This window comes from Nelumbo nucifera, chromosome 1, assembly GCF_055504915.1.
Source record: "Nelumbo nucifera cultivar China Antique chromosome 1, China Antique-T2T, whole genome shotgun sequence".
NCBI lineage: Eukaryota > Viridiplantae > Streptophyta > Magnoliopsida > Proteales > Nelumbonaceae > Nelumbo > Nelumbo nucifera.
In genome coordinates this window covers 104,485,090-104,511,680 of record NC_142649.1, presented here as the reverse complement: position 1 = coordinate 104,511,680, position 26,591 = coordinate 104,485,090, and the positions used below count along the sequence as shown (strand labels likewise).

Sequence of the window (26,591 nt, the reverse complement as noted above, 5' to 3'; positions counted from 1 at the left end):
AATTTGACCACCGGACACAAAGTCATGATCTTCGGAAGTAAGAATGAGAAATTGAAAAAAAAAATGAATAAAAACTGATCATTTTACGAAACCCAGCCGGACCGATACATCAATTCCCCAATTGAAACGACTAGTTGGCCAGTTATGCCTCATTTTTATCACCTCGGTTTTTAGAGCCTGACCAAACCGACTGATGGACCGGTTCATAGTTTTTTCCTGGGTAAACACTGATTTGTGTTCAAAATTTTGCATGATCGATCAAATTGTCCATGATCCATGCAAGCTAGAGGCCTTTCCACCTCCTCTTCTATTTCTACTCACTCAATCTTTTGCAGTTCTGTTATATGGATTATTCATTGGTGGATAAGAGAGATCTTCATTGGCATCCAAAGTGTTTCATGGAGATTCATAGCTTCTCAGTTGACCTTGATTGTCTTCACAAATGAAGTGCACCAGTGTTTTGATTTTCAGTATGGCCAATGACGACTAGCGTTTTCAGTAGTTTGGTAATTTAAGTTTAATTTCACCGACCCCATTGGGATTTGGGAAAGGGAATTCTCATACATCTTAATTACTTTTTGGCCAACTGGGTTTTTCTGTCTTAGAGCACTTTCATGGTTTTAAGGAAATAGGGGAAACTAAATCCACATAACCCCAACTTAAATGTAGTTAAAAAGCTCATCACCACTGTTTGGTTTTCAAGAATAATGAGTCCATCTTTTTTTTTTTTAATTTTGGAAAGAAGAAACAGAGACAATTAAACCCAAAAAAAACAAAAATCCTAAGAAGAAACAAAGGGCATTCCCACTATCCAATGGATAATGGGACCATCTTGTCCTTGTAATTTCTCCCTTTTCAAGTAAAAAGAAAAGGATTCGTTTTTATAAAAGTGATCTGCCCTTTATCCTAGTCCTAGGATGTGCAAGGACGATCCGAATGGGGCGTTATTTGGCCCAAAGCCCAAAGTTGTCCAAGTTACAAGGAGCATGCCCATTATTAGGTCCATTAATTAATAGTGCGCCACAGTACTATTCACTTAGAAACTGCTGAACAATGAAACCAATAAAAAAAAGCTGGAGCTTGCAAGCTTGAATCATTTTGCTGCTGCCTGTTGAGTGCTGATGCACATTGCACAAAGCTACAACTTTGGGAAGAACTTTCAACAATCTTTCTTTCGTTGTGGGCTCTTAAATCTTAAAAATTCTTAATATTGAGATCTGTGAAGTTTGGGTTTAGTTGTTTGAGCATTGAGTGTTTCCGAGGTCACAGATAGGGCCCACCAAGCTGCATCAGAATCTGGAAGAATTATATCTTGAGTACAGTGAGTCATGACGAGTTATGACTCATGACCCACTATTGTCTGGCTTTGTAAATCCTCCTATCATTAGTATTTACAGCCGGCACCGGCAAGCTGCCCAGCTGCAGCAGAAGCGTACTGCTCAACTGACGTTTGGGCCAAGCCCTCAGCCCCAGTATGATCTGGACTGCCGACATCAACTAGGTCGAGCCTGCTGGGCCACCTATTTTAAACACAACCGGGGCCTAGTCTGGTTCAAAGCTTCATGGTCAATGATGTAGGCTGCACCCTGCACCCTGCACCCTGCACCACCACCACCAGTTTTAATGAAAAGTCAGTCCTTCAATTGAGAGCCCATGCTTCATATGCGGACTGCGGAGGAGGAAGAGTCCTTTTTCAACTCTGAGATTGGATCGATCCACTTTAGTTATGTGAAATACTGAAATGGCATTGGGGTTGGGGTGGGGTCGTATATAGCTGAATCATCATCTTCTTTGCAATGGAGATGCAAGTTTTGATATTTAAAAAAGAAAAGAAAATTGCAGACTCAACTAATAAGTAAAATTGATGGAAGGCGGAAAGGTTCATCAGAAAATGGTAATTAAGAGGTACTAGTGCTGCTGCAAATACAAAAGTTGATACATATATAATCAATCAGCTAGTCGATCATGCTACTTCATCAGAGAAACTGAAGAGGATAGAAATGGAGGTAAAGACTGCCGGCTCTAAAACTTGCAGTGATTGGGGGTTTCTTGCTGGTAAAGAACTGACATTGCAGTTTATTTTTCTTCTTCTTCTTTAAATATATTCTTCTTCTTCTTCTTTATATATATATATATATATATATATATATATATCTGGGTAATTATAAGAAGCGACAATGCAGATTCAGTCTGTCCATTTGACAAAGAAAGGACCTTCCGTCTTAACTTTAACCACATGAATTATGTGCAGTGTCCTTGTCCATGTGACCTCCATCTCCACCTCCCATTCCATACCCCACTACCCCATCCCCATGTATTGCGTAAAAAGCACCCCCTGAATTTTCTCAAAAACAAAAATTCTGAGATTTTGCACTTATTACTACGAACCAAATATTTTGCTTAAAACAAGCTCCATCCATCTACACTCGAGCAATTGGTTGTCAAACCCAGATCAAAATCAATTCATCACATTGCCGATCGAGTTAATACTTAATACGAATTCCACCCCTGCTAAATAAGTCCTCTTAGTGATCATGACCTCAAAATAACAAAGCTAGCTACCTAGCTAGATATTGTCACCTGAAAATACCATCAAAATCAATTTGATTAAATTATTTTTTAAGCGCATATATAGCTATATAGGTAGTAAATTAATTCGGACTACAATCGGTCCATCTTCTGCTCCCGGGAATGAATGAGCTTAATTAATTTGCATGCACTGTATTTTGGCCTTCCCATTGATCTGGGAGCTGCGTTAATTATTACTTTACTACTTCTTCCAAATTCCAATTAAAATGAAAATATCTTGAGAGAGCCCCGTTCTGGACCTCTGTTCAGTTTTTAAAGGTGTTACCCAGTAGAGAGAGAAGCTGTATTTAAAAGGACCCAACTTGTGCATTGTTCCTATCTGTCTTCCAACGTCCCACCGTTGTTACTTCTGTTTTCCTGCCCATGAACCAGTGCTTACATGGGCTCCACTTCCACGTATTCCCGATACCATCCTATCAGTCCATAGGTTCCTGCCACATGGCAAAATGGGTAATGGTTTAACCTCATCTTATCCATCTAATTTACATATCTATTAGTGGAAGCCAAAAGCGAATGAGAGGTTAAGAGGAAAGGAGAAATCTGAGGGTTAGGGGAGATGATATATGAGAATTGGGGTGAGAGAATGGTTCAAAGTATTTATACTCTTGATTGCGTATCAACTATAGAGAGGTTTTTTTTTTTCCCTTTTTTATCGTTTTGTTGTCATATTTTGATAGGAATATGATGCCATTGCCTTTTAACAAGTAAAAATGTTAAAATATGTTAACTCTCCCAAAATAGCATATATATATCAGGGACGAGGGACCCTAAGATGGGCCTATTGTATCTATACTTTGAACCTTGGATGAGAGTATTCTTAACCCCCCTTTTCCCTATATAAGATTTATTAGGTAGATGAGGAAAAATAGACTTAAATAGTTTAGATATGCATATTAAAGAGTGTCACTACTTACAAGAAAGAAAACTTTGATCAGTTGATGTGATACTATATAAATTTACTCTTACAATTTCATCCACTCATACTTGCTTCTCTGCCCCGATTTCAATGAAAGAAAGAAAACTTGATCTAATGCAAATTGATAATTCTAAAAGAGTTCGTTAATTAGGAAAACACCAGAAAAGAAAATGGATTGAGAGGTGGGGGTTCTCTATAGATTCATGTAATCGAGTTACTTAAACGAGTTTATATAACTAGTGCTGTATAGGCGTGTGACCCAGGCAGGGCCAGGAAGAGAAACATCACAAGACAAAATGAGGCAGGAACAGGATCGTCCCGCCTCGTCTGTAGCGTGTGGTATCGACCGACCAAAGAGTTGCACTCTTATCTTATTCTAAACTCCAATATTCTAGTCATGATCTCTGTATTTTCGATTCCCTTTCCCTACCATACTTGCTTTGAGATGAGATATATAAGGGGAACCTTTGGATTTGCCGGTTAAATCACTTCTCTGATTGACGTTTAAGCTATACATTTGGTTTCATAGAAATAATCAAAAGTAATTAAAGAGGGAAACAGAAAATTGAGGAAAAGTTTTTGACAAAATCTGTGAAACTCCTTAAAAACTTACCCTCAACTTTGTGTTTCTCTCTTATTTTTCTATCAAACCAAACACAACCTCATTAGCTATTACCCAGGCCACCACCTAGATTCCTTTTCTCCTGAATTTCAAAGCAGTCTCTCCTGATCAACTCCTTTGTTTTGTCATTTGTATTGCTTCTTTTTCTTCATCAATCCAACTTTTTCAGACCCATGAGCTACACAGATCATATGCACCGATAGAATTTCTGGTGCAACGTAACGCCCGATTGCTGGACCTTCATTGCTAACTAGTTATCGGTCATAGCTAGATTGATGTCGTTACCCCAAAAATTGTTTTGTTTCATAGAGATATGCCGGATCTGTTGAACCAATAAGATGTATACATTCACCTATCTCACAAAACAACTACCATCTCTGCTTTATCCAGTGCAAAACCCAGATTCTTAAATGCCTTCGTTTCAGAGGGAGAGCTTAAATAATCTTCAACTTTGTTGGCCGTGCAAATACACGGCTGCTTCGTGCAAAGGGAAAGCCTGTGCATAGAGCTGAACTGACCACACGAATGGTTGCAAATCCCAACTCTTAGTGAAGACCATTACCCATTTCATCGAAAGAAGCTTGTTGGGCGGAACTCGGGAAGCTGAAAATTCGTTCCTCCATTAGTTGCTAGTATGAAATGATGTCTCAGATCAGAGAAGTTTGAAGCAAATATATCTAATTAATCCCCACCACAAACTGTGACTGTGATATGAAAGAAGGATATCGTCTCTGGTCTGGTCTGGTCTGGTCTGGTCTGATCTGGTAGGTAGGTAGGTAGGTAGGTAGGTAGGTATAATAATGTCAGTGTGCAAGGAGATGAGGATGAGACAGGAAATACAATAATGAAATTTTGTAGAAAACATTCTCAGGGGAACGACAAGGAAGAAGACACAAGCCGCAGTCCAATCGACTGGGGTCCGCCTGCATGTCCATACACTGATTAAGAAGTGAGTTGTAGTCGGGGCCGGCCTCGGCCGGGGGGGAGACAACAATATCCATATAACATCCATAAAGCCTGCTTACCTCAAACCTTTCTACATTGGATTGCCATCTTTTTGCTCCTTTTCTAACCGTATGTTTCCTTTTTTTTTCCTTCTTTCTTTCAGGTATATTTGTTGAAAATGACTTGAAAATCCATGCCCAACGCCATGTTTGGTTTGATAGGAAAAAAGAGAAACAGAAAAGTTGAGAAAAAGCACTTGTCAATTTCCTTTTAGGCACCGTTTGGGAAAAGTCCAAATACAAATACGCAGTTTTGCATGCATGTCATCATCCTGGAATGAATGCATGACCAATCTCAGTCACCCAGTCACGAGCATACTAGAAAATTGACTTCCCACCCAACAAAAGTTTAACACAGGTCACAGGCTTTTCCAAAATATGAAACAAGAATTTTTTTTCTTTTCATTTCCTCCTCCTTTGCTGAATTAACGAAACTTAGTGTGTACTATGAAACCAAAGTTCAATTCATCTCCTCAGTTACATAAGCATGAATTATACATTTTTTTTTGGAAAAAAAAAACAGCATATCCTCACCCATTAATGTAAGAAAACATTTGATATTTATATAAATATATATGCTTCATCACAACATGCAACAACAAACAACAATGGTAACAGAAAAAATAAAATAAACATTTCCTTATTTTATCAATCCCCTAGTAAGCAATAACCATCCCCTATCCTTCTCCAGATTCACTTCCATTTCCTCAATTCTACCTCCAACCAACAATGTCCACAAATTGACAACCAGTTTGTGGATATGGAATATCCACTCTACACAGTAATAATTAATATATGCAACATGGTAATTACCATCAATAAAAAAAAAGTATATATATAACTTCGTTTGTCTAAAAAAATAGTATACAACTAATTGTTTGATGCAGTATCGGGAACACAATTAATATAGAAATTTCAGCATTGACAAACCTTTGGACCAGACACTGAAAACTTGATCAAGAGAAATGAGATGAGACTTTGGGACCATTCCCAAAACCAAAAGGTGTCGTAGTTGCTTCTTTCCAAACTTGGTTAGTGAGCTCCAATTGTTTATGGATCAAGCATGGGCCATGGGAAGGTGAACTCCTGAAAGACTCGGCTAAGCAATTTCCAAATCAACTCTCAACATCATTTCCTTTTTCCAGTAGATTATTAGGGTAAGCCACTGTAGTAGCTTTTCTAGGGCCCATTATGACCACGGCATCTCAATGAACCCATGTGACCAAAGGTAAGCGGGAGATGAAATTACCAGTATTTTTCTTCATCTCTTTCAAAAAGAAATTCTTACCTCTGGTAAAAGATTTGGATAATCATTCTTAGATGGAGCTTTGTCTCTGGAATTACCCAACGCTGGGTTGGCCTCGTTCCTCATGCTTTGGATACTCTATTTGCCAAAGGGAGAAGACAAAAGAAGTTGGTTGCCAACTTTTACTGGCTGTACGTGATATATATGAAAATGAAAAAAAAATTAAAGATGAAACTCTCCAAGCCTAGAGAAGTGATGACTTCCATGGATGAATGCACCTGTGCAGGATCTGTAGGATTATGTATCCTGTAGAAATTACATAACACTTCTCGCCGTGTCCATACTGGGATTTGACCAACTTTAAACAGAATAGTTGCATGTCTTTTGACAAAAACGCCAAGTTTAAGGATGTATTTTATATTTGACCACTTCTAGTGTTTCTAGTTACTAGGCTAACCAGTGAAACAAGCCAGTTCATCATTAATAAGAAAAAAAAAGCAAGAAAACAGACTAAATCCCACAAATCTTTTATCGCCAAGGTGACACCTAGACAAGCACCTAGTAGCTTGTCACTGAAACAGGGTACAAGGTACTCCACTGTCACATAACTTCAACTTGATGCTTGCTGTGAGGGCCGGGGAGCCACAAAAAACGTGATTTGGATGGAGCAACCACATCAAGCATCTTTTGACCTTTTTTTTTTTTTTGATAATATTATGCTTTGTTTTGTGTAAGCACGTATGAAAATGTAATCGCCCATATATTACCTAAGAAAGCTAGGTTACATAGGTTTATTGCTTCTTTTGAAAATTCCCTCACTTCTTTAGTTCGGTCTCTTTTTCGCCTTGTAAAAGGGCGACTATGATGTGTCTAATGTTTTTAATGAATCCCTCTTGTTTTGCTCAAAAAGATAAAATAAAATAAAAATCAACTTGATTCTTTGACCTCCATGTATTGTGCGGTCAGTGACAATTATCCCCAGAACTTTCACTTTACAATAAATATCCTCTGTTAAAACTCCCTCACTTCAAAAAAATTCTCATTCATCTGTTTAAACTTTTTAAATTCCTAAATTACCCTTTTTATTTATTTGAACGATTTATAATTCAACTAGTTTTCTAAATATAAGATTGAAACCCTCTCAGTTACTCCAATAGGTCCTTGATTCAATATTCAGATGAAATAATAGAAGTTTCTTTTCTTATAGATATAATTTTAAGGTTTCATTTTCTTAATTTATTGGAGAAAGGAGTGGATAATGTTTATATTTTAAGATGAAGAGAGACATTCATGTCAGTGAAATGAAGCAAGACTTTTAAGAAACTTGTTTTTCGACATTAATGAAATGGTCCTTGTTATTTTAACTAGTTTGATTTGAATAAAAGGAGTTTGGGTCAATTAAGATTTAAGAAAAGGGCAAGAAAAAGAAAATAAAAAAGGTTTAGGTCGATATTTTGGTAATTTAATACTATTTGTGGCAACTGAAAGTTTAGGGGTGTAATTGTCACTGACCTATAGTACAGAGGGGTCATTGTAATTTCAATATGATGCTCTGACCACTATGTTGCTTTTCATTAATTTTGTTACTATTGTTGCAAATATATTATAATTGTTTCTGCAATTGGTTTCTGAGAGAACTATAGTGATTGTTTCAATAGGTTTTTTATACAACAGAGATTAAAAATTTAAAACACACGAGAAAAGACACTCCTAAAGCTTCTTCTATCAGGATATGGTGCAGCTCCCTTAAACGAAAGGTTGCCAAGTTGATATCTCCTCGATGTCAGAAACCAAAATAGCCACAAGGTTTTTATTTTTCAGGTTCATATAATTATTACATCAGTACGATCAACTTAGGATGACCTGCCAATTGCATCTTTAATCCAAGACTTATTCAAGTTCTGAAAGTTCATTGCCATTAAAAAAAAAAAAAGCTCCTAAAGCTTACAACTTGAATAAATATCAAACCTCCATCCTCTTGAACATCGTCTGTAAAGGAAAGGAGCAGCTACTTGGGGATTAGTTTGTGCTAAAGGGACAATTAATAACCATATAAACCATTCAAGTATGGTTATCCAAACCCAGACAAAAATGTGGATATGCAAGAAACACTCAATTACAATCATTTAATTTGAAAATAGTGAAGGCAATAACTTCATCGCCTATTTAAGTGCAAAATGAGATTTTTATCTGAAAATAAGTATGGACTACTCTCCAAGATCCATCATAAAAGTGAACTCTACAAATGTACCTTTAATACAGGAACAAGAGGCACATTCCACGGTTCAGAGGCATACAGCATTTCTTTTTCTGACGTTTCAGGTTCATAATGAAACATCTGCAATATGACTCAAAAACTTACAAAGTTGGAAAATTTGGTTCCATGAATGCGCAACTATCACACAGATTGTGAGTTATGACCTTGCAAAGCTTCCTGTAGGCATTTTGCAGCATCTTCATAGTGTACAAAACCCATGAACCAAAATTCATGGTTGTCAACAGAGATAACTTGGATGTATTTTTCAGTACGACTGACTCTGCTTGCTGAAGGGTTAACTGCTTTGACCTGATGAAATGGGATGACCACCTGTTTACAAAATGGAGAAGGAAAGAGAATACTGAATGTTAGTAACCTGCAGCAAGTCTAAAATCTGGGAACCAAAGGTTCATAGATTTATGATAAGGGAGAAGGGAGGAGAAGAAAAACGGGTGGAAGAAACAAGCATGGTGTTGAGGCTTGCTATCTAATACTTGATCTCCTTCTTGGTCCAAACCATTCAGAAATTTCTCAGGAAGAGTATTTAAATAAGTTAAAAGAATATTAGAAAGAACGCATGGATTCCCTTGACTTCTGATGTATTAATATATTTATCATGTAATTGTCTTTCACCTTTAATTGTCAATCCTTAGAATGGCTTAAAACTCTCCTACCATTAAAAGCCATTTAACTCAGCTACTTTAAATGGAGGTGTTTTCCAATTTTGGATACATGCTACTAATAAAGGCCATGGGTTTTGCACATCTTAGGTTGAGAGAAAAAAATAATCACTATGCAGGTAATGGTTGGCTATTTGCAAATAAAGAAAAAAAAAAACTCAGATAGCCCATAGATTAACAAGGGTCTATGAAGAGAGTGATTGTACCTAATCATCTTTTCATTTGGTATTTTGGAACACTGCCATTTCTAATTCTCTTTCTCAGATAGCCTGAGTTGTAACCAAGTTTTTTCTCAATGTTCTCCTAAACTGTGTCCATATCTGGAATCATCCCCCATTGAGGATGCTAGCTCTCACTAGCTCAAACTACATGACATTCTGCTCAGGGATAATTTTCTGTAACTTGCCATTAAATGATAAGTCATCAATGGAATACATACTTTCCAACTCAGTCCACAAAATTTTTTTCTTGTTACCCTGTGCATAGACAAAGATATCAAGTTCCAACTGAAATTTTCTAGCTATATTTGTTTGCTGATACTCTTTCAAGATAATCCCACATCACTTGTTCCCTGAAAGCTAGACGATAAACAATGGCTATATCCAGACCCCAACAGACATGAGATAATCTTTGCATTGTCAATTTCCCATCACTCTAATTCCATGACAAACATATTCAGGTTTGGGTTTGGACCCATCTACTAGTCCCATAGACCCTGCACATAAACAGGAACCAGAACCTCCACATACTGTAATAATCATAAAACTGAATAGATACTATATTTGACTTGTCAGAGGCCCTTAAAATCAGGTTTAATGAACTAAACAACCTTATGACAGATCTGCCACAGTATTTCAGAAAATCAGTACTCTTTGGCATTAAAAACGGAGTAGCCATAGGTGCTTTTTGACCTGGCTACACAAACACCTATGTCCAACAATTTTGGTGGGCTTAAAAAGCTCTAAAAACAATAAAAAACGATATGGAATATAAGTCCCCCCATCCAAGCTCAAAATAATTGAGGATAAATCCACAGCAATACCAAGTTTGTCCCCGTTGATTCTCTGATCTCAGCCCAGTCAAATGATGAGGATTTTGCCTCATTAAAATTCCAGAGAATTTCTAGAATTACTGATTCAAATCCTAAAACTATTTCTCATTAAATTGTAGATCTCAGATCTGTCACCATGGATTCTTTTTTATTGTTTTCAGTCCCAACACTGTTCATGACAGAAATCCCCAAGATATGGGGGATGACTGAATGAAACCTGGTTTTCACCCCTGGTTTGATATGAAGATTCAGATTTCAGAGAAAGAACTTCCTCTCTCTAGAAAAGGTGTGTGGGTGTTGAGAATTAAAGGAAATTGATAGAAGATTTACCTGGGATCAAACTCAGCCCTTTACTTGATGATGAAGGTTTTGCATTGCTTTTTCCCAAGGGGCTGAGAGCTCATAACCTTGAGAGAGATGACAATAGAAGACAAAGGAAAAAGAGATACCAAATAGAATCACTCTAGGGCTTTGGGAATCACTCACAGAAACTCACACAAGTAGAAAAATAATCACTAAAATTCATTACTCACATTTTGTAATTTTACATGTATATATAGGCTGTCTATGGTTGGCCAAACTCATTACAAGACTAGGAAAACTCAAAATTACAATTCTGCTGCTCATGGGACCAACTTAATTAGCCAATGACTCTGAAAATTTAGATGTTATTAATTAAACTAAGACTAGACAAATCAAATTAATAGGCTAGACACCACCTAGAATGATCAAATTGAGGAAAATACCTCTGCAGGTTAAAAAAAATACAGAAATACATAGAAATTTAGAGAATTCCATTTTTTGACCTGCCAGCTCCTTCAGGCTACATCTCTAGGTCTGCTCAGGTCCCTAAAGTAGGAAACCGTCCCCCCAAGGTGGTAGTTAAGCCCATAACACAAGATCAAGCAAAGGCATGAATCAACCTGAATTTCCAGGGGTATCGTGGAAAATAGAAACTCGTGGTAGAGAGGGCAGCACTTCCCCCCTCTAGACCCACACCCAAGTTGGAAACCCTTCAGCAATGAGGCCCCAGATGCAATCACTAAGAACTAGACCTAGTCCAAATCCATAAGCCATCTACCAAGAGTGAATAAAGCACGATAACATACTTTCCCAACTTCAAAATTAGAAGCATGTTGAAACCACTCATCCACATCTCATCTTGAACCCTGCCCAAAAAAAGGAACCCACAAGGAAAATTCTTGCTTCAACAAATTCAAAAGAAAGTGTGGTGTGTGAACTCATTGCTCTACATGTTTAAGCTATCTTTGTATTTCTTGATTGTGAAAGTAAGGGAGTGGACCCTAGAGTTATACTTTTCAAGGCACCAATAGGAGGCTAAGCGACAGGGGTACCTTATTGCCTAGTTGCTTAGGCATGGCTTTTTCTTTTTGAATAAAAACCATAAATCCTTGGACAATTTCCTAGGTCCCATAGCAAGCAGCAACCACCTTCCACTATTAATTGTTTATCACTTTATCATAAAAAGTGTATAAACTGCATTTAAAACATAGAAAATCAACTTATTCATGAAAAAAATGGAAGAAAGAAAATAAATTTCAGAAAATAGAATGGCTCAGCCTCTATTTTTACACAAGGAAGAAAAGAAAAGAAGGGACGAAAGAGTTAGAAGAAGAAGAAGAAGAAGAAAATACTAAATACTAATACTAATAATAATAATCAATGTGTTGATTAGATAAAATTAAGTTCTTCCATGCTTATCGGTTCAAGTTTTGAAGTCTTCAAGGGTTCAAGACATTATACATGTTAATTGTAGTGTTTTAAAAGTACAAGACACAAAAAAAGTGCAAGGGACATTTTGCGCACGACGAGTGAGGCAGATGCCTTTTTGAAGCAAGGTGCAAAAATACAAAAAAAAAATAAAAAATGTCAAAATTTAAAAAAATGCAAATATTAAATGCAATATTAATTAAAAATATAAACTTAAACTTTAAAATAAATGTTTTAAAAAACCTATTATATCAAATAAAAATACATAAACATAACATGTAAAACATATTTAAAATGAAAATTTAAAAATAAATTCAAGTATAACATATTAACATATTCAAGCATGTAAATTCCTAATCTCTTTATTTTTTTTCCCAACTGCATTACTACAAATAGCTAATGTGATGTTAAACATTATGCATTCCTAATTCTATGAGCTGTCTTTGTACCAAGCCCCTTGAGGCAAGCCCAAAAAAGTCCATATCAAGGCCTTAAATTCTTAATCCCTATAAAAAAAGGTTTTATAACTTAAAATGTCTTTTAAAAATATCTTTTATTAGGATGAATGAATAAGCAACATTAGCAAATATGGGGACCTGAAAAAAGGCACAAATTTTCGAAAGGCACACACTTCAGATAAAGCGCAAGGCACACCAGGCTCCAAGCATGCACCTTTTGAAAGTACTGCACCTAGGACCTAGGCAAGGCACATACCTTGAAATGCGCCTCGCTTGTGCACCTAGGCACGCCTTTTAAATCACTACTTGATTGAATCCTAACAAATAAGAAAATAACAAAAAGAAACAAGAGTTTTAACTCAAATTGAATAATTTTTTGACAAAAGGTTAACTTCTACAAAAGAAAAGAGAAGGATGTACAAAGCTTTAGCAAGGCTATCAACACACTATTAATCTTTAGAAAGGTCTTCAAAGATTTGACGTTTTCTCAAATGAAATCAAAGAGATCTCAAAAAGAGTTATTTGAAGTATTAGCAAGTCAAACCGAATAATTCAATTTAATAATGTTTGCTTTAATATTATAATCTCAAAAAGTTAAGAATATAAAGGTATACAAGAGCACCCTATATGAAATATCTTAGTGATCAAGCATAGGGACCCTCTATATAAAAGTATACAATCATGTTTGGTGTCAAATTTTCAATGTCAAACATGTCAATTGAGTAAACAATGTAGAACAACTTTTCATTCAAGTAATAAAAGAGCAAATTTCCCTTTCCATATTATGCATTTTGATGTCTGGGGGTCTACTACTATAACTTCAAAGGGTGGATACAAGTACTTTATCACACTGATTGATGATTTTCTCGTTATACATGGATATTTCCCATGCATACCAAAGACGAAGTCCCAAAGATTATAAAGGACTTCCAAATGATGTGTGAAGAAACTCCTAATGTACCATTTTATTGTAATCCTTATTGTATTGTTTCTCTTATTTATTATTATTTTCACTTCAGCCCTACAAGGGCCTCTCTGTAAATTCTCTAAATTGTGTTGCCCTACAAGGGCCTCTCTATAATTTCTTTAATTTCACTTTCTATATAAAGGACCCTTGGGGTAGGGTCGAATCATCCATTCTTCATCCCTATAATTCTGTACTCTACTCTGGGTCTGTTGACATAGTATCAGAGCAGGCTGCTCTATAATCTCTGCTCTTTCCTTGCTCATTCGTTGGGCATATTAGGGCTTTTTGTTCTCAGGGTGCTTTGGCTGGTGTTAGGACTGTTCTCTTTAATCCTAACCCTTGTTCCTCTTGAAAGCTTCTGTCTAGAAGGATTTCTGACCAGTTGTCGCCCAGAACCTTCTTCTTTCTCTCAGAAAATCAGCGGACAAGTCTTGGAGGAGTTCTAGTCTTCTCTCCTAGGCAGCAACATATTTGTTTTCTTCCTCCGTCTGTGTACTGACTTCTCCAGGGCAGCAGCAACTTTTCTCCTTGTGGTTCAGTTTTGAACAGTCACAGATTAAGGAATCTCAATAGTCTAGCTTCTTCCTCCCTCAACAGCAATAGTTTCAAGCCTGGTTTCTTTTGCTTCTGACTGAGGAACTTCAATAGACATCAGGTCCTCTCTTCAAGCTGATCTAGAAAAATTCTCATTTCAGGTTGGTGCATCACACTATTATCATAATCAACTGTTATCAGTCCTTGGAACCCTAGTTTTTGTGCTGCCCTAGGATATTTTCTTCTCTTGGTTATCAGTCCTTGGAACCCTAGTTTTTGTGCTGCCCTAGGGTATTTTCTTCTCTTGGTTATCAGTCCTTGGAACCCTAGTTTGTGCTGCCCTAATTCTGTGGTGTTTATTGGAGGATTTTTTATTCTTCTCTATAGTTTCCTACTGAAGTTGCCTTGCATTTGTCTGTATTTCATGATTCAGCCCTCATTTTACTTTTCTGAAGAATACTGTGTTCAGCTGAAGTAATTTTCTGCCTTGTTCATTACTGATTTGAGTGCTTTTCCAACATCAGTGCTGCTATTCTAGGTTCTTTTTTTTTTTTGCTCATTTATGATGGCTGAAAAGGTTGATTTTCTCCCTGTAAAATTTGATGGAACTAACTAAAATATGTGGAAGTTCCATTTTGATTTCTATGTTGAGGGAAAGGGACTTGAAGGTTACTTGAATGGGACTGTATGTAAACCTGATAAGGTCAAGGCATAGTAAAGCCTATACACAAGGGAAGCTAGACAATGGAAAGTTAGTCTCCTGGATTTTGAGCTCCATTGTGCCTCACATTAGTGTTCCTATGAAAAGATTGAGGACCGCCTATGATATGTATGTGCCTATTTGAAAAAGGTTTATCATCAGTCCAATATGTCACGGCAATACCAGATTGAATCTGAAATCTTTGCTTATTGTCAGGAAGACAAAAAGATACAAGAATACTATTCAAGCTTTATTGATCTCTGGGCTGAATATGAACTTTTTCATACTGAACCTTCTGATCCCATTGAATGTGTCAAGTATTTGTAGAAACATTTTGAAAATAGGAAAGTTAACTAGCTTCTCATGAGGTTGAGACCTGAGTATGAAATAATCAGGTCAAATATTTTGAGTGGAGGAACTCTTCCAGACTTAAGACTCTATGATGGGAGAGTTGTTGAGGGAAGAAATTAGACTCCTAACTGCTACAAACATAGAAGGGAAACATCTTGATTCAGGGATTGATAGTGTTTTTCTTGCACGAGGGGATAAGAAATCTGGTGGAAAAGACCCTTCTAAAACTCAATGCTATGAATGTAAAGGATATGGACATATAGCCTCTCATTGCAAAAAGAAGAATGTCTACACATATTGCAAACAACATGGACATATCATTCCAAATTGCCCAATTCGTCCACCCAAGGGACCCATGAAGAAGAATCAACCACGAGCTTATCAGGCGTCTAAGGGATGAGTGTCTGATACCCCTATTTCCAAGGGAGAATCCTCTACTTCCACGAATAAGGAAGAGATACAACAACTGGTATCCTCTACCATCTCATCTGCATTTTCTGCTATCGGCCTATCTGGTGAGTTCTCCGGTTATTACCCTTCTCCCTCTCACGTTTGGATAATTGATTCTAGTGCTACAAATCATATGACTGGGGCCTATACTGAACCTTTAAACAGACTATCTGAGACCAACCATAGACATATTGATGAGAAACTTGACATCATTGGGAGCGATGACTTGTGTATCAAACCTTCCCCCTCAAATTCCTTATCCCTTGCTAAAACCTTCCTTGATCCGAAACTTACTGCCAACCTTATTTCAATTGGTCAATTAGTTGATGAAGGTCATATTCTAACCTTTTCCCCTGATGGTTGTTTGATTTAGGACCAGTGCACTGGGAAGGTGAAAAGGAAGGGGCGTAGGACGGGCCACTTGTTTGCATTGGAGTTTGAGAAATCTCCATCAACATCATCCTCTGCTTTTTTGAGCCCTTCTAAATTGAGTCATGTTTTGAGTCAGAGAAACTGTTTGGAATTTGTGGCATAATTGCTTGAGCCACCCAAATTCTGAAAAACTTAAATACTTATTTGAGTCTAGTTTTATTAAAACTAAAATTCCTTCTATGAAATCCTTTGATACATCTTGTGTTTCTTCCTGTTTGAGTAAGAGTCATATTTTACCATTCACTCGCCAAGCTGAACATGCTACTTCGCCTTTTGAAATTATTCATAGTGATGTTTGGACTTCTGTTGTTTCTCGGATGGGATACAAGTATTTTGTGTTATTCATTGATGATTGTACCAGGTACACTTGGATCTACTTTCTCAAACACAAATCAGAAGTTTTCCCAACCTTTAGGTTGTTTCATAACATGGTTTGAGTTCGTTTCCAAGTGAATGTGCAAACCCTACGCTCAGACTCAGAGGGAGAATACAGTGATGGATAATTTTTGGCTTACCTGAAACATCATGGCAAACAAGTCCAACAATGTTCCCTAGACACTCCTCAGCAAAATGGTGTGGCAGAAAGAAATAATGGTCACATTCTTAGTGTTGTAAGGGTTCTCCTACAAGAATCACATGCGCCTCCCACATTCTGGGCTGAGGCCGCTAGCACTGCAGTATATCTGATCAATTGTATCCCATCTGTGCTTGCTAACATTTCTCCTCATCAAAAGATGTTCGGATCCCCCCCAAATCTTTCCCCATCTTCATGTCTTTGGGTGTCTATGCTTTGTTCATCTTCCTCCTCATGAATGTTCAAAGCTGTCAACTCAATCTATCATGTGCGCTTTTGTGGGGTATAGCCCTAACCACAAGGGATTCATTTGTTACGACCCCTCAGCACGTCATATTCGTATTTCTCGAAATGTGATTTTTCTTGAGCATATCTCCTTTTTATTAGGAATTGCCAAGTTATCTGCACCCTCTATTTCAGTTTTGCATGATTTTGAAACAATAGGATACTCCACCCACTAATGAGAAGGAACTTCTCGTCTTCTCCCGTAAGCGGGTTCGTGGTCCTGCTCCTACACCTACAACCCCTCTTCCTCCTGGTCCAAATCCCTTGCCCATCACAGACAACCCTGTAAGTGACGCCCCAGTTTTAGATTCATCAATTATTCTTCCTTTTCCTTTACATCATTCTACTCATATCTCTAGACCACCTAACCGCTATAGTTTTCCTTCAAACCATAGTTCCTTCTCTATTGTTTTGACCTCTACAGATATTCCTCGTTCTTACTAGCAGGCTAGTAGCAGTTCTCAGTAGCAAAAAGCCATGGATGCAGAGATTCAAGCTTTGCATGAGAATGACACCTGGGACCTTGTCCCAGCACCTTCAGATGGCTCTAATATTGGGAGCAAATGGGTCTATTCCATTAAGCTGAAATCTAATGGGTCTCTGGACCGTTACAAAGTCAGGCTTATGGCACAGGGATAGCAGGAGTATGGCATTGACTATGAAGAGACTTTTGCTCCAGTAGCCAAGATTACTATAATTCGTGTTCTTTTAGCCCTCTCTGTTGCTCACTCTTGGACGATCTTTCAATTGGATGTAAAAAATGCCTTTTTACATGGGCATCTAAAGGAAACAGTATATATGAAACCTCCTCCAGGGTACTGTAGTGATCCCTCCCTTGTCTGTCGGCTAAAGAAGTCCCTCTATGGGCTTAAGCAAGCCCCTCGAGCTTGGTTTGAAAAATTCAAAGATGTTGTCGTGCAAGCCGGATATAGCCAAAGTGCATCAGACTACTCTCTCTTTGTTAGGAAAGGACCCCAGGGCCTTACCATTGTCTTAGACTCTCACTATATGTGGATGACATATTGTTGACTAGAGATGATATAGAAGCAAACCAGAACCTCAAGTCTCTTCTCCATAATTCCTTTCACATGAAAGATCTCGGCCCTCTTAACTATTTCTTGGGACTTGAAGTCCAACGGAGCTCCCGAGGTTATTTTGTCTGCCAACAGAAGTATGCCTCTGATCTTGTTAAGTTGGCCAACCTCACTGATAATAAACAGGTTGATACTCCCTTGGAGTTGAATGTCAAATTATCCAAATCAGAAGGCTCACTACTTCCTGATGCTTCCCTCTATCGACAATTTGTAGGGTCTCTCATCTATTTGACCATGACTTGTCCCGACATCTCACATGCAGTTCAAGTCATTAGTCAGTTTGTCTTTGCACCTCACCAACCCCATTTGGTTGCGGTGCATTGAATCATCCACTATATTCGAGGCTCTTTATCACAAGGTCTTTTCTTCTCTTCATCTTCTTCCTCCAATTGAAGGCCTATGCTGATGCAGATTGGGCTGGATGCCCCACACACGACTCTCCACTACCGGGTGGTGTGTCATCATGGGTGAGACTCTCTAATATCATGGAAGTACAAGAAACAACAGCCAAGTCCTCTACAGAAGCAGAGTACAGGGCAATGTCATATGTTTGTAGTGAAGTTGTTTAGCTTCAATCTTTATTTCAGAAGTTGGGACATTCCTCTCCTATGCCCATTCCTCTGTATGCGGATAACGCTAGTGCTATTAAGGTTGCCTCTAATCCTGTCTTTCATGAGAGGACAAAGCATATTGAGGTGGACTACCACTTTATCCGCGACATGTTTCTTGCAAACTCTATCTCTCTCCCTCATGTTGCCTCTGATATGCAAGTTGCTGACATCTTCACAAAGGCCATGACGAGATCTAGACACATTTCTAGTAACTGCATCAGTTTGAGGGGGACTGTGAAGAAACTCCCTGATGTACCATTTTATTGTAGTCCTTATTGTATTGTTTCTCTTATTTATTATTATTTTCACTTCAGCCCTACAGGGGCCTCTCTGTAAATTCTCTAAATTGTGTTGCCCTACAAGGGCAACTCTGTAATTTCATTAATCTCACTTTCTATATAAAGGACCCTTGGGGTAGGGTCGAATCATCCATTCTTCTTCCCCATAATTCAGTATTATGCTCTGGGTCTGTTAAAATGATGGTGTTCACACAATTTCATGTCGAGATTCAGACTTTTCAATTAGACAATACAAAAGAATATTTCCATGGTGAGCTTAATGAATTTTTTGCTTCCCATGGACCTCTTTATAGGAGCTCATGTGCAAGAACACTGCAACAAAATGGGCCAGGCAACAAGTTTCTCTTCCCTTGATTCCAGATCCATCTCCATTTCCTGTTTTTTTACGTACACGTCATAGAGACTAGTAATGTTCTAAAGATGTAAGCTACCAAATACTAAGCAACTGATGCCGTCAAACTCCCAAGATGTAAGTCCAAATGAGCCAGGCATTCTTATCCCTATCGATTCCCCGGTTCCCATTTCGGTTGTGGATGATCATGACATCCCAATTGTTCATAGAAAGGGAGTCATATTGTGTTCTACCAAACACCTCATTACCCACTTTTCATATGAACATATTTCCCCCTCATCATGCCTTCTTATCTGTTGTTGATAATGTTCCCATACCCAAAAGGGAAAGATTGATGCCCTCCATAAGAATCACACTTGGGAGTTGGTGGATCTTCCAAAAGGGAAAGACCTTGTGGGGTGTAAGTGGGTAATTACAGTGAAACACAAGGCGGACGGAACAGTAGAAATATACAAAGCAAAGCTGATAGCGAAAGGATACACTCAGGTTTATGATGTTGACTATGATGAGACATTTGCCCCAGTAGCAAAGATGAATTCAATTAGGATTTTGTTATCATTGGCTGCAAATCTTAACTGAGAATTGCATCAACTTGATGTAAAAAACACCTTAAATGGTGATCTAGAGCAGATTTATATGGTTCAACCACCAGACTTCTATGCCAAAGGAAGTGAAAATAAGGTGCACGAGTTGCAAAAGTCTCTATATGGCCTAAAACAATCCCCCAAAGCATGGTTCAATATGGTTTCATATGGCAGTCCAACAAGTAGGATCAATGTCTGTCTGTTTGTTAAGAGGTGTCAAGAACAGGTTGCAGTGCTAATAGTGTATGTGGATGATATCATCATTACAGGGAACTGGAGCTCTGAAATACAAAAGTTGAAGGAGTTCTTGGCCTCCCAATTTGACGTAAAGGATTTGGGTCCTCAAAAGTACTTTCTTGGTATTGAGGTTGCCCGCTCAAAAAGGGGTATCTTCATCTCTCAATGGAAGTACATCCTAGGTCTGTTACAAGACACAGGCAAGTTGGGTGCAAAACCAGCAAACACCCCTATGGATGTTGATCACAAATTGGGTGATTGTGATGGTGAACCTCTGAAAGATGTGAAACAATTTCAGAGACTAGTGGGAAAACTGCTTTACTTGTCTATGACACGTCCGAGCATAGCTTATCTGGTTGGAGTTCTAAGTCAATTCATGCATTCTCCTAAGACACCACATATAGGGGCTATAGAAAGAATTCTCGGTTACTTAAAGAAGTATCTAGGAATTGGCTTGCTTTTCAATAAGCACAACCATCTAAAAGTGGAAGTCTATATAGATACTGATTAGGCAAGTGTTGTGGATGATAGGAAATCCATGAGTGGATACTACACATTTGTGGGAATAAGTCTAGTGGCATGGAGTAAAAAACAAAATGTATTTGCAAGGTCTAGTGTCGAAGCTGAGTATAGGGCTATGGCACATGGGGTGGCTGAAGCTCTTTGGTTGAAGAATTTACTAGGGGAGCTTGGGTTCCCAGTTAACAGCCCTATGTCTCTCTACTGTAATAATAAGGCAGCCATAAACATTGCTACTAACCTTGTCCTACACGATAGGAAAAAACACATTTAACTGGACAAGCACTTAAGAGAGGAATTGGAAAACAGTGAAATCGGCACTCCATATGTCAACTCCAAGGAGCAACTAGCTGATGTTCTCACAAAGGAACTTCCATACTTGTGACATAATGAGCTATGTGACAAATTGGGCATGACAGATATATTCAGCCCAACTTGAGGGGGAGTGTTGTTAGAATGATTTTAGGATTGTTTCTGCTGATACAGTTATTCCTATTGTTAATTCTAGAGTGCTGTCAACCTGTTTACAGCTCTTGTTATTGTTTTTTATTAGGGTGTGCCGCCAGGGGCAAATATGTAATTTCTTACTTTTTAATTTTAATCTCATTGTTATGATTATAGAGCTGGTCGCTGCTAGCAAGAGTTTTTTGTCTCTCGAAACAGTCTTTCTCTCCCTTCCTCTTCTTCCTTCTCTCTTCTTCTCTTCTTCTCTTCTTTATAGAAGAAAAACAATTATCATAATGTGAACTAGAAGTGAGATGAGGATGCCAAAGCTTACAAGACTCTTGTTCCACAGCAATAGGTGTTTGCCTTCCTCTTGTGCCTAAGTCCTATATATGAATCCTTTAGGGTACAAATCCTAGGAAGTAAGAACATCCCATTCGTCCAAGAAGTATACACCCTAATACAGTCTAAGAAGAGTAGAAGTTTGATGAATAGTTCTAAGGGAGAATCAATGACTTTGGTGGCAAAAGGAGGTGTAGGTACAGGTGGTGGAAGTTCTTTTAAAGAGGAACTTCAAAAGAAAGAAGATGACAAGGATAAGTTATGGTGCACTCATTTCCAGAGGTCCAAGCATACTCGTGACACTTTGTTGGCATCTTCAGGAAGCCGAAATGTGCTCAACAGTTGAGCAAGAAATCAGGTCTAGATCAGAGTAGGAAACCAAGGCAACAAGGTCCAAGAAAATCTAGTGTAGTAAATATGGCTTCTCAAGAGACTCAGTTATCTACTACTATGAGAGAAGAACATTCTTTTGGTTCTGAACCCAAGAAAGATATTATTAATTCCTTTCATGACCATTTGGAGTTATACGGTAGGACAATTTGTCAGAAGGATAATGCTACCCCTACTCCCTCGACTTCCTTTGCGTTTACATCAAGTAATTTTGCCATAGCTTTCCATGTGACTTCTCATTTCCTTGGATAATTGATTTAGAATCCTCAAATCATATGACTAGTAAGTCAAATTCCTTTCAGTCCTATCATCTCTTCTCTGGTAGGGACAAGGTGAGACTAGCCGATGGCTCTTTCTCAACCATAGCTGATCAAGGAACTATCTCCCTCCCTTTTGGACTTCATCTTTCTAATGTTCTGCATGTTCCAAAATTGCCTATTAACCTATTTTCTACTAGTAGTATTACAAATTCATTAAACTATTCAGTAACCTTCTTCCCTTCTTGTGTCATAGAGGATTTGGCCTCAGGGAAGACGATTGGTAGGGGTTATATGGTCAATGGGCTCTACATGCTAGAGAATGAGACTAGTCTTGCAGTCACAAAGTCTAAAAGTCAATTTAATAAGAGTTAGGTCAATTTGTGGCACAGTTGTCTTGGTCGTGTATCTTTTGAATCATTAAAAGTTTTGTTTCCAGAGCTCTTTAAGTCAGTGTCAATGTCTGAATTTGTGTCGAACTTGCCAGTTGAGCAAACAATGTAAAACCCATTTTCCTTTAAGAAATAATAAATATGATTTTCCTTGCTGACTATTCCAAGTATACATGGGTGTATACAATGCGGTCTAGGGATGAAATACCCAAAATTGTAAAAGATTTCCAACAAATGGTTTTTACCCAATTCCAAGCCGAAATTCAAATCTTCCAATCAGACAACACTAGAAAGTATTTCCATAGTGACCTCATGGAGTTTTTTTCTTCACATGGACCCCTTCACCGTAACTCTTATGCTCAAACACTTCAACAAAATGGTGTTGCAAAAAGAAAAAACCACCACCATCTTGAAGTTGCCTGTGGGTTACTTATACATATGAATGTTCTAAAACGTTTTTGGCTGGAAGTTGTTTTCTGTGGTACATATCTTATCAACTATATGCCTTCTCGATGGTTGGAGTACAAGGCCCCACATCAGCTTCAGTTTCCCAAGGCTCCCCTATTCCCTACTCTATGTGTTTTTGGGTGTTGTTTCGTTCAAGATCTATCCCCCACTAGTGGTAAACTTCAACCTCGTATTATTCCATGTGTTTTCCTAGGGTATCCCTCTTCTCAAAAAAGTTACTAGTGTTATGATCCCATCTCCCAGAAATACTATGTTTCTATGGATGTGTCCTTTCCTGAGAGTGACCCTTATTTCTTAATTTCCCCTCGGGGGGAGAGTAGTAGGGTTGAAGAGAAACATAATCAAGTTCACCTCCCTTCTCTTCCTGATTTTTCTTCTATTTTGTGTCTTCTTTCATTGTCGTAAGGACCAACCAAGTTCAAGGGACGTGGAGCATCCGGATGTTGTAACACTAGTGCCACTAGATTCCCTAGGGACAGATTTATATCCAACCAAGTACTCTTATTCACAATGATATGTCCGACCCCATTGAAATTGATACTTCTATTGTTAATGGCCTAAACCTTCCTATTGCTCAAAGGAAAGGTGTTAGGTCTTGCACTACTTAACATCCCATTTCCCATTTTGCCTCTTACGAGAACATCTCAACCTCTTTTCGTGCTTTCCTTTCTTCCATTGACAATGTCCCTATTCCAAAAAATGCCGCAAAAGCCCTCTTAGTACTTGAATGGACAGATGCAATGAAAGAAGAGATCAATGCTTTACACAAAAATGGCACATGGGAATTGGTAGACCTTCTTGAAGGGAAAAAAAATAAAAAAACTAGTGGGATGTAAGTCGGTTTTCATAGTAAAGCATAGAGTTGATGGAACAATAGAAAGATATAATGCTCGGTTAGTAGAAAAAGGATTCACTCAAGTGAATGTAGTGGATTATGCAGAAACAGTTGCTCCGATAGCGAAGGTGAACTCTATCAGAGTCCTTTTCTCCCTTACATGGAGAAGCAAGAAACCTAGTTTCATGGAGAAGCAAGAAACAAAGTGTTATGACTAGGTCTAGTGCTAAAGTTGAATACCGGGCAATGTCTCATGGAGTGGCTGAGATCATATGGATTAAGAACTTGTTGAGTGAGCTGGGGTTTATAGTTGATAATCCCATGTCCTTATATTATGATAACAAGGCTCCTATAACATTGCGGATTGTATTTTAGACTACTTGAAATTGAGAGGCTTTGGAGGTAGATGGATTCGGTGGATTAAAGGCTGCATTAACTCTCCTTGGTTTTCAATGTTAGTAAATGGGGAACCAAAATGTTACTTTAAGGCTAACAGGGGGCTCAGACAAGGATGCCCACCCCACTCTCTCCTTTCCTCTTCACTTTGGTGATGGACATCTTCAATCATCTTTTTGAGAAAGCTAACCTTCTAAATCTAGTGAAAGGGTTTGAAATGTAGAGAAATTTGGTTCCTATTTCACATTTACAGTTTGTTGACGATATCATCTTGTTTCCGAATGCTTCCTTATAAAACATCACAAATACAAAAGGATAATTGAATGCTTTGAATTAATCACAGGTTTGAGGATCAATTTTAGTAAAAGCAGCATTGTTGCCATAAATTCTGTAACAAAGGAACTCCTAGAACTATTCAAATCAGTGCTGGATTGTAAAGTGGAAAATCTCCCTATCTCGTACTTGGGGATGCCCCTTGGAGGAAACCCAAGATCCTTACGTTTTTGGGGGCCAATGATGGAGAAGTGAAAAAGAAGTTAGCATCCTGGAAGAGATGTTATCTTTCTAAAGGGGGGAGACACACTTTTAAAGGCCTCCCTAACAAATTTCCCTATCCACTACCTCTCAGTCTTTCAAATCCCGACGAAAGTGAGAAATCTAATAGAAAAAGTACAAAGAAACTTTCTATGGGATGTCGGGGAGAAAAGAAATCATTTGGTAAGCTGGAATCAAGTTTGCAAGCCAAAGGAGGAAGGGGGATTGGGGGTTGGACATCTAAAAGAGAAAAATACTTCCCTTATGGGCAAATGGCTATGGAGGTTCCCTATCAAATCCAATGCTCTTTGGACAGCTGTCATCACAAGCAAATATGGATTAAGCAACAACGGATGGGATAGAAATCTCCTTTTGAATCAGGTAAAGTCTCCAAATCCTTGGAAAGGTAAAGTCTCCTCACATTATGTCTTCTTTTCTTTTATTAGATATAGATTGGGAATGGCTCTAAAATAAAATTCTTGAAAGACCTTTGGTGGGGAAATTCTTCCTTAGCAGCTACCTTCCCTAGACTCTATAACCTCTCCCCAGACAAAGATTCAACTGTTTCTGTCTATACTCCCAACCTTCCTGCTGACAACAACCTGAACTTACACCTCAGAAGACCCTTAAGAGACCAAGAAATTTCAGACATTGTAGCCGTCATCCAAACCATCGTCTACATCTCCCCCTTTTTCCTTGACACCCAAGTGTGGACCCTCCACCCAAATGGCAAGTTCTCTTCTAAGTCTCTGTTCAAGGCTCTTTCAACAGGTGAACACAGCTTCTTCTTCCCCTTCAAGAAAATCTGGTGTAATCACATCCCTTCTAGAGTTTGCTTTTTTTGTATGGGAAGCTTGTTTACACAGAAGAAATACCTATGATCTCCTTCAAAAGAGAAGTTTGGGAAGACTTTATATTTCTCCTCACGCTCACTATCTGTGCCTACAAGATGGAGAAACAGCTGACCACCTACTTATCCATTGTAAATCTCAAAAGGTCTGTTGCATTTCTTAAACCTCACAGGTTACCATTAGGTTAACCCAGAGCATATTCAAGACTTTATCCATCAGTGGCAGGGCCATGCCCTAAGCAAAAGAGGCAAAGCCTACTGGAAAATGGTGATGCATGCAGTAATGGGGGGAGCTTGGGAGGAAAGAAACAAGCAATTATTTGAAAACAAGATTAGAACTCTAGAAAAGTTTATTTCAGATATTACCTATATCTGTAACTTTTGGGCTGCTAATTCAGAGCTGTTCCAAGGTCTCTCAGTTAATGACCTTAACAGAAATTTACAAACTGTTCTTTTCCTCCCTCACCCTACATAGACTTCCTTAAGACACCCAGCATTCTTAATTGAAGGAGGGACAATTTTACACTTCGATGGGACAGCAGGAAATCCAGGCCCAGCTGGAATTGGGGGTAATATTAAGGGACGAAAGAGGTAATTTTTGCTGGGTTTTCAGTGGCCCAATTGGATTCACTAACTCAACCAAAGCTGAAGTGTTGGCTGCTCTCACTGGAATCAGAACAGCTAAAAGCTTTGGTATTCAGACAAGGAAGGGGGGGACCTTGGAGGTTAAGCCATTATTTGGCAGAAGCAAGGGACTCCTTGGACAGCTTAAATGCAAACCTGTTTTGGATCCCAAGGGAGCATAATCCTATAGCAGATAGCTTAGCTAAATTGGGTGCCTGTTTAGAAAATATGTATAATGATAGACTTCCTCCTTTGTAAGCTATTCAGGGTTCTCCCCTGCTGTATACATCACCTCATGTACTTCCTCCTTTTTTAATGAAATCTGGTTAAACTTTTCTCAAAAGAAAAAAAAAAAAAAAAAAAAAAAAAAAACCATTGCGGCCAATGACCTCCAAGAACCAGGCGGATGACTGTAAACTTTCAGCCCTAGAACCTCCTCATGCAGTTGGCTGAACTAGAACCACATGAGGGACATGCCAAGCAATGGCCCGCTCTAATACCAAGTTGAAAAACAGC

General features: G+C 38.3%; 1 protein-coding gene across 3 annotated transcripts in view; it reads right to left on the bottom strand.

Moving 5' to 3' along the window:
- Positions 1-8,475: 8,475 nt before the first annotated feature.
- The window catches only part of LOC104608617 (GEM-like protein 1), a 37,601-nt gene continuing 19,485 nt past the window's right edge, over positions 8,476-26,591 (bottom strand). Inside the window, exons 4-5 of one of the 3 annotated variants that reach the window (XM_088890969.1) lie at positions 12,811-12,871; positions 8,879-8,964 (exon numbers count right to left, since the gene is read on the bottom strand). In XM_088890969.1, the coding sequence (XP_088747095.1) occupies positions 12,857-12,871 (15 nt within the window). In that variant the 3' untranslated portion in view covers positions 8,879-8,964; positions 12,811-12,856. Of the gene's footprint in view, positions 8,965-10,695; positions 10,773-12,810; positions 12,872-26,591 lie in introns of all 3 variants that reach the window. The other 2 variants (XM_088890960.1, XM_010274654.3) reach the window with 2 other exon arrangements.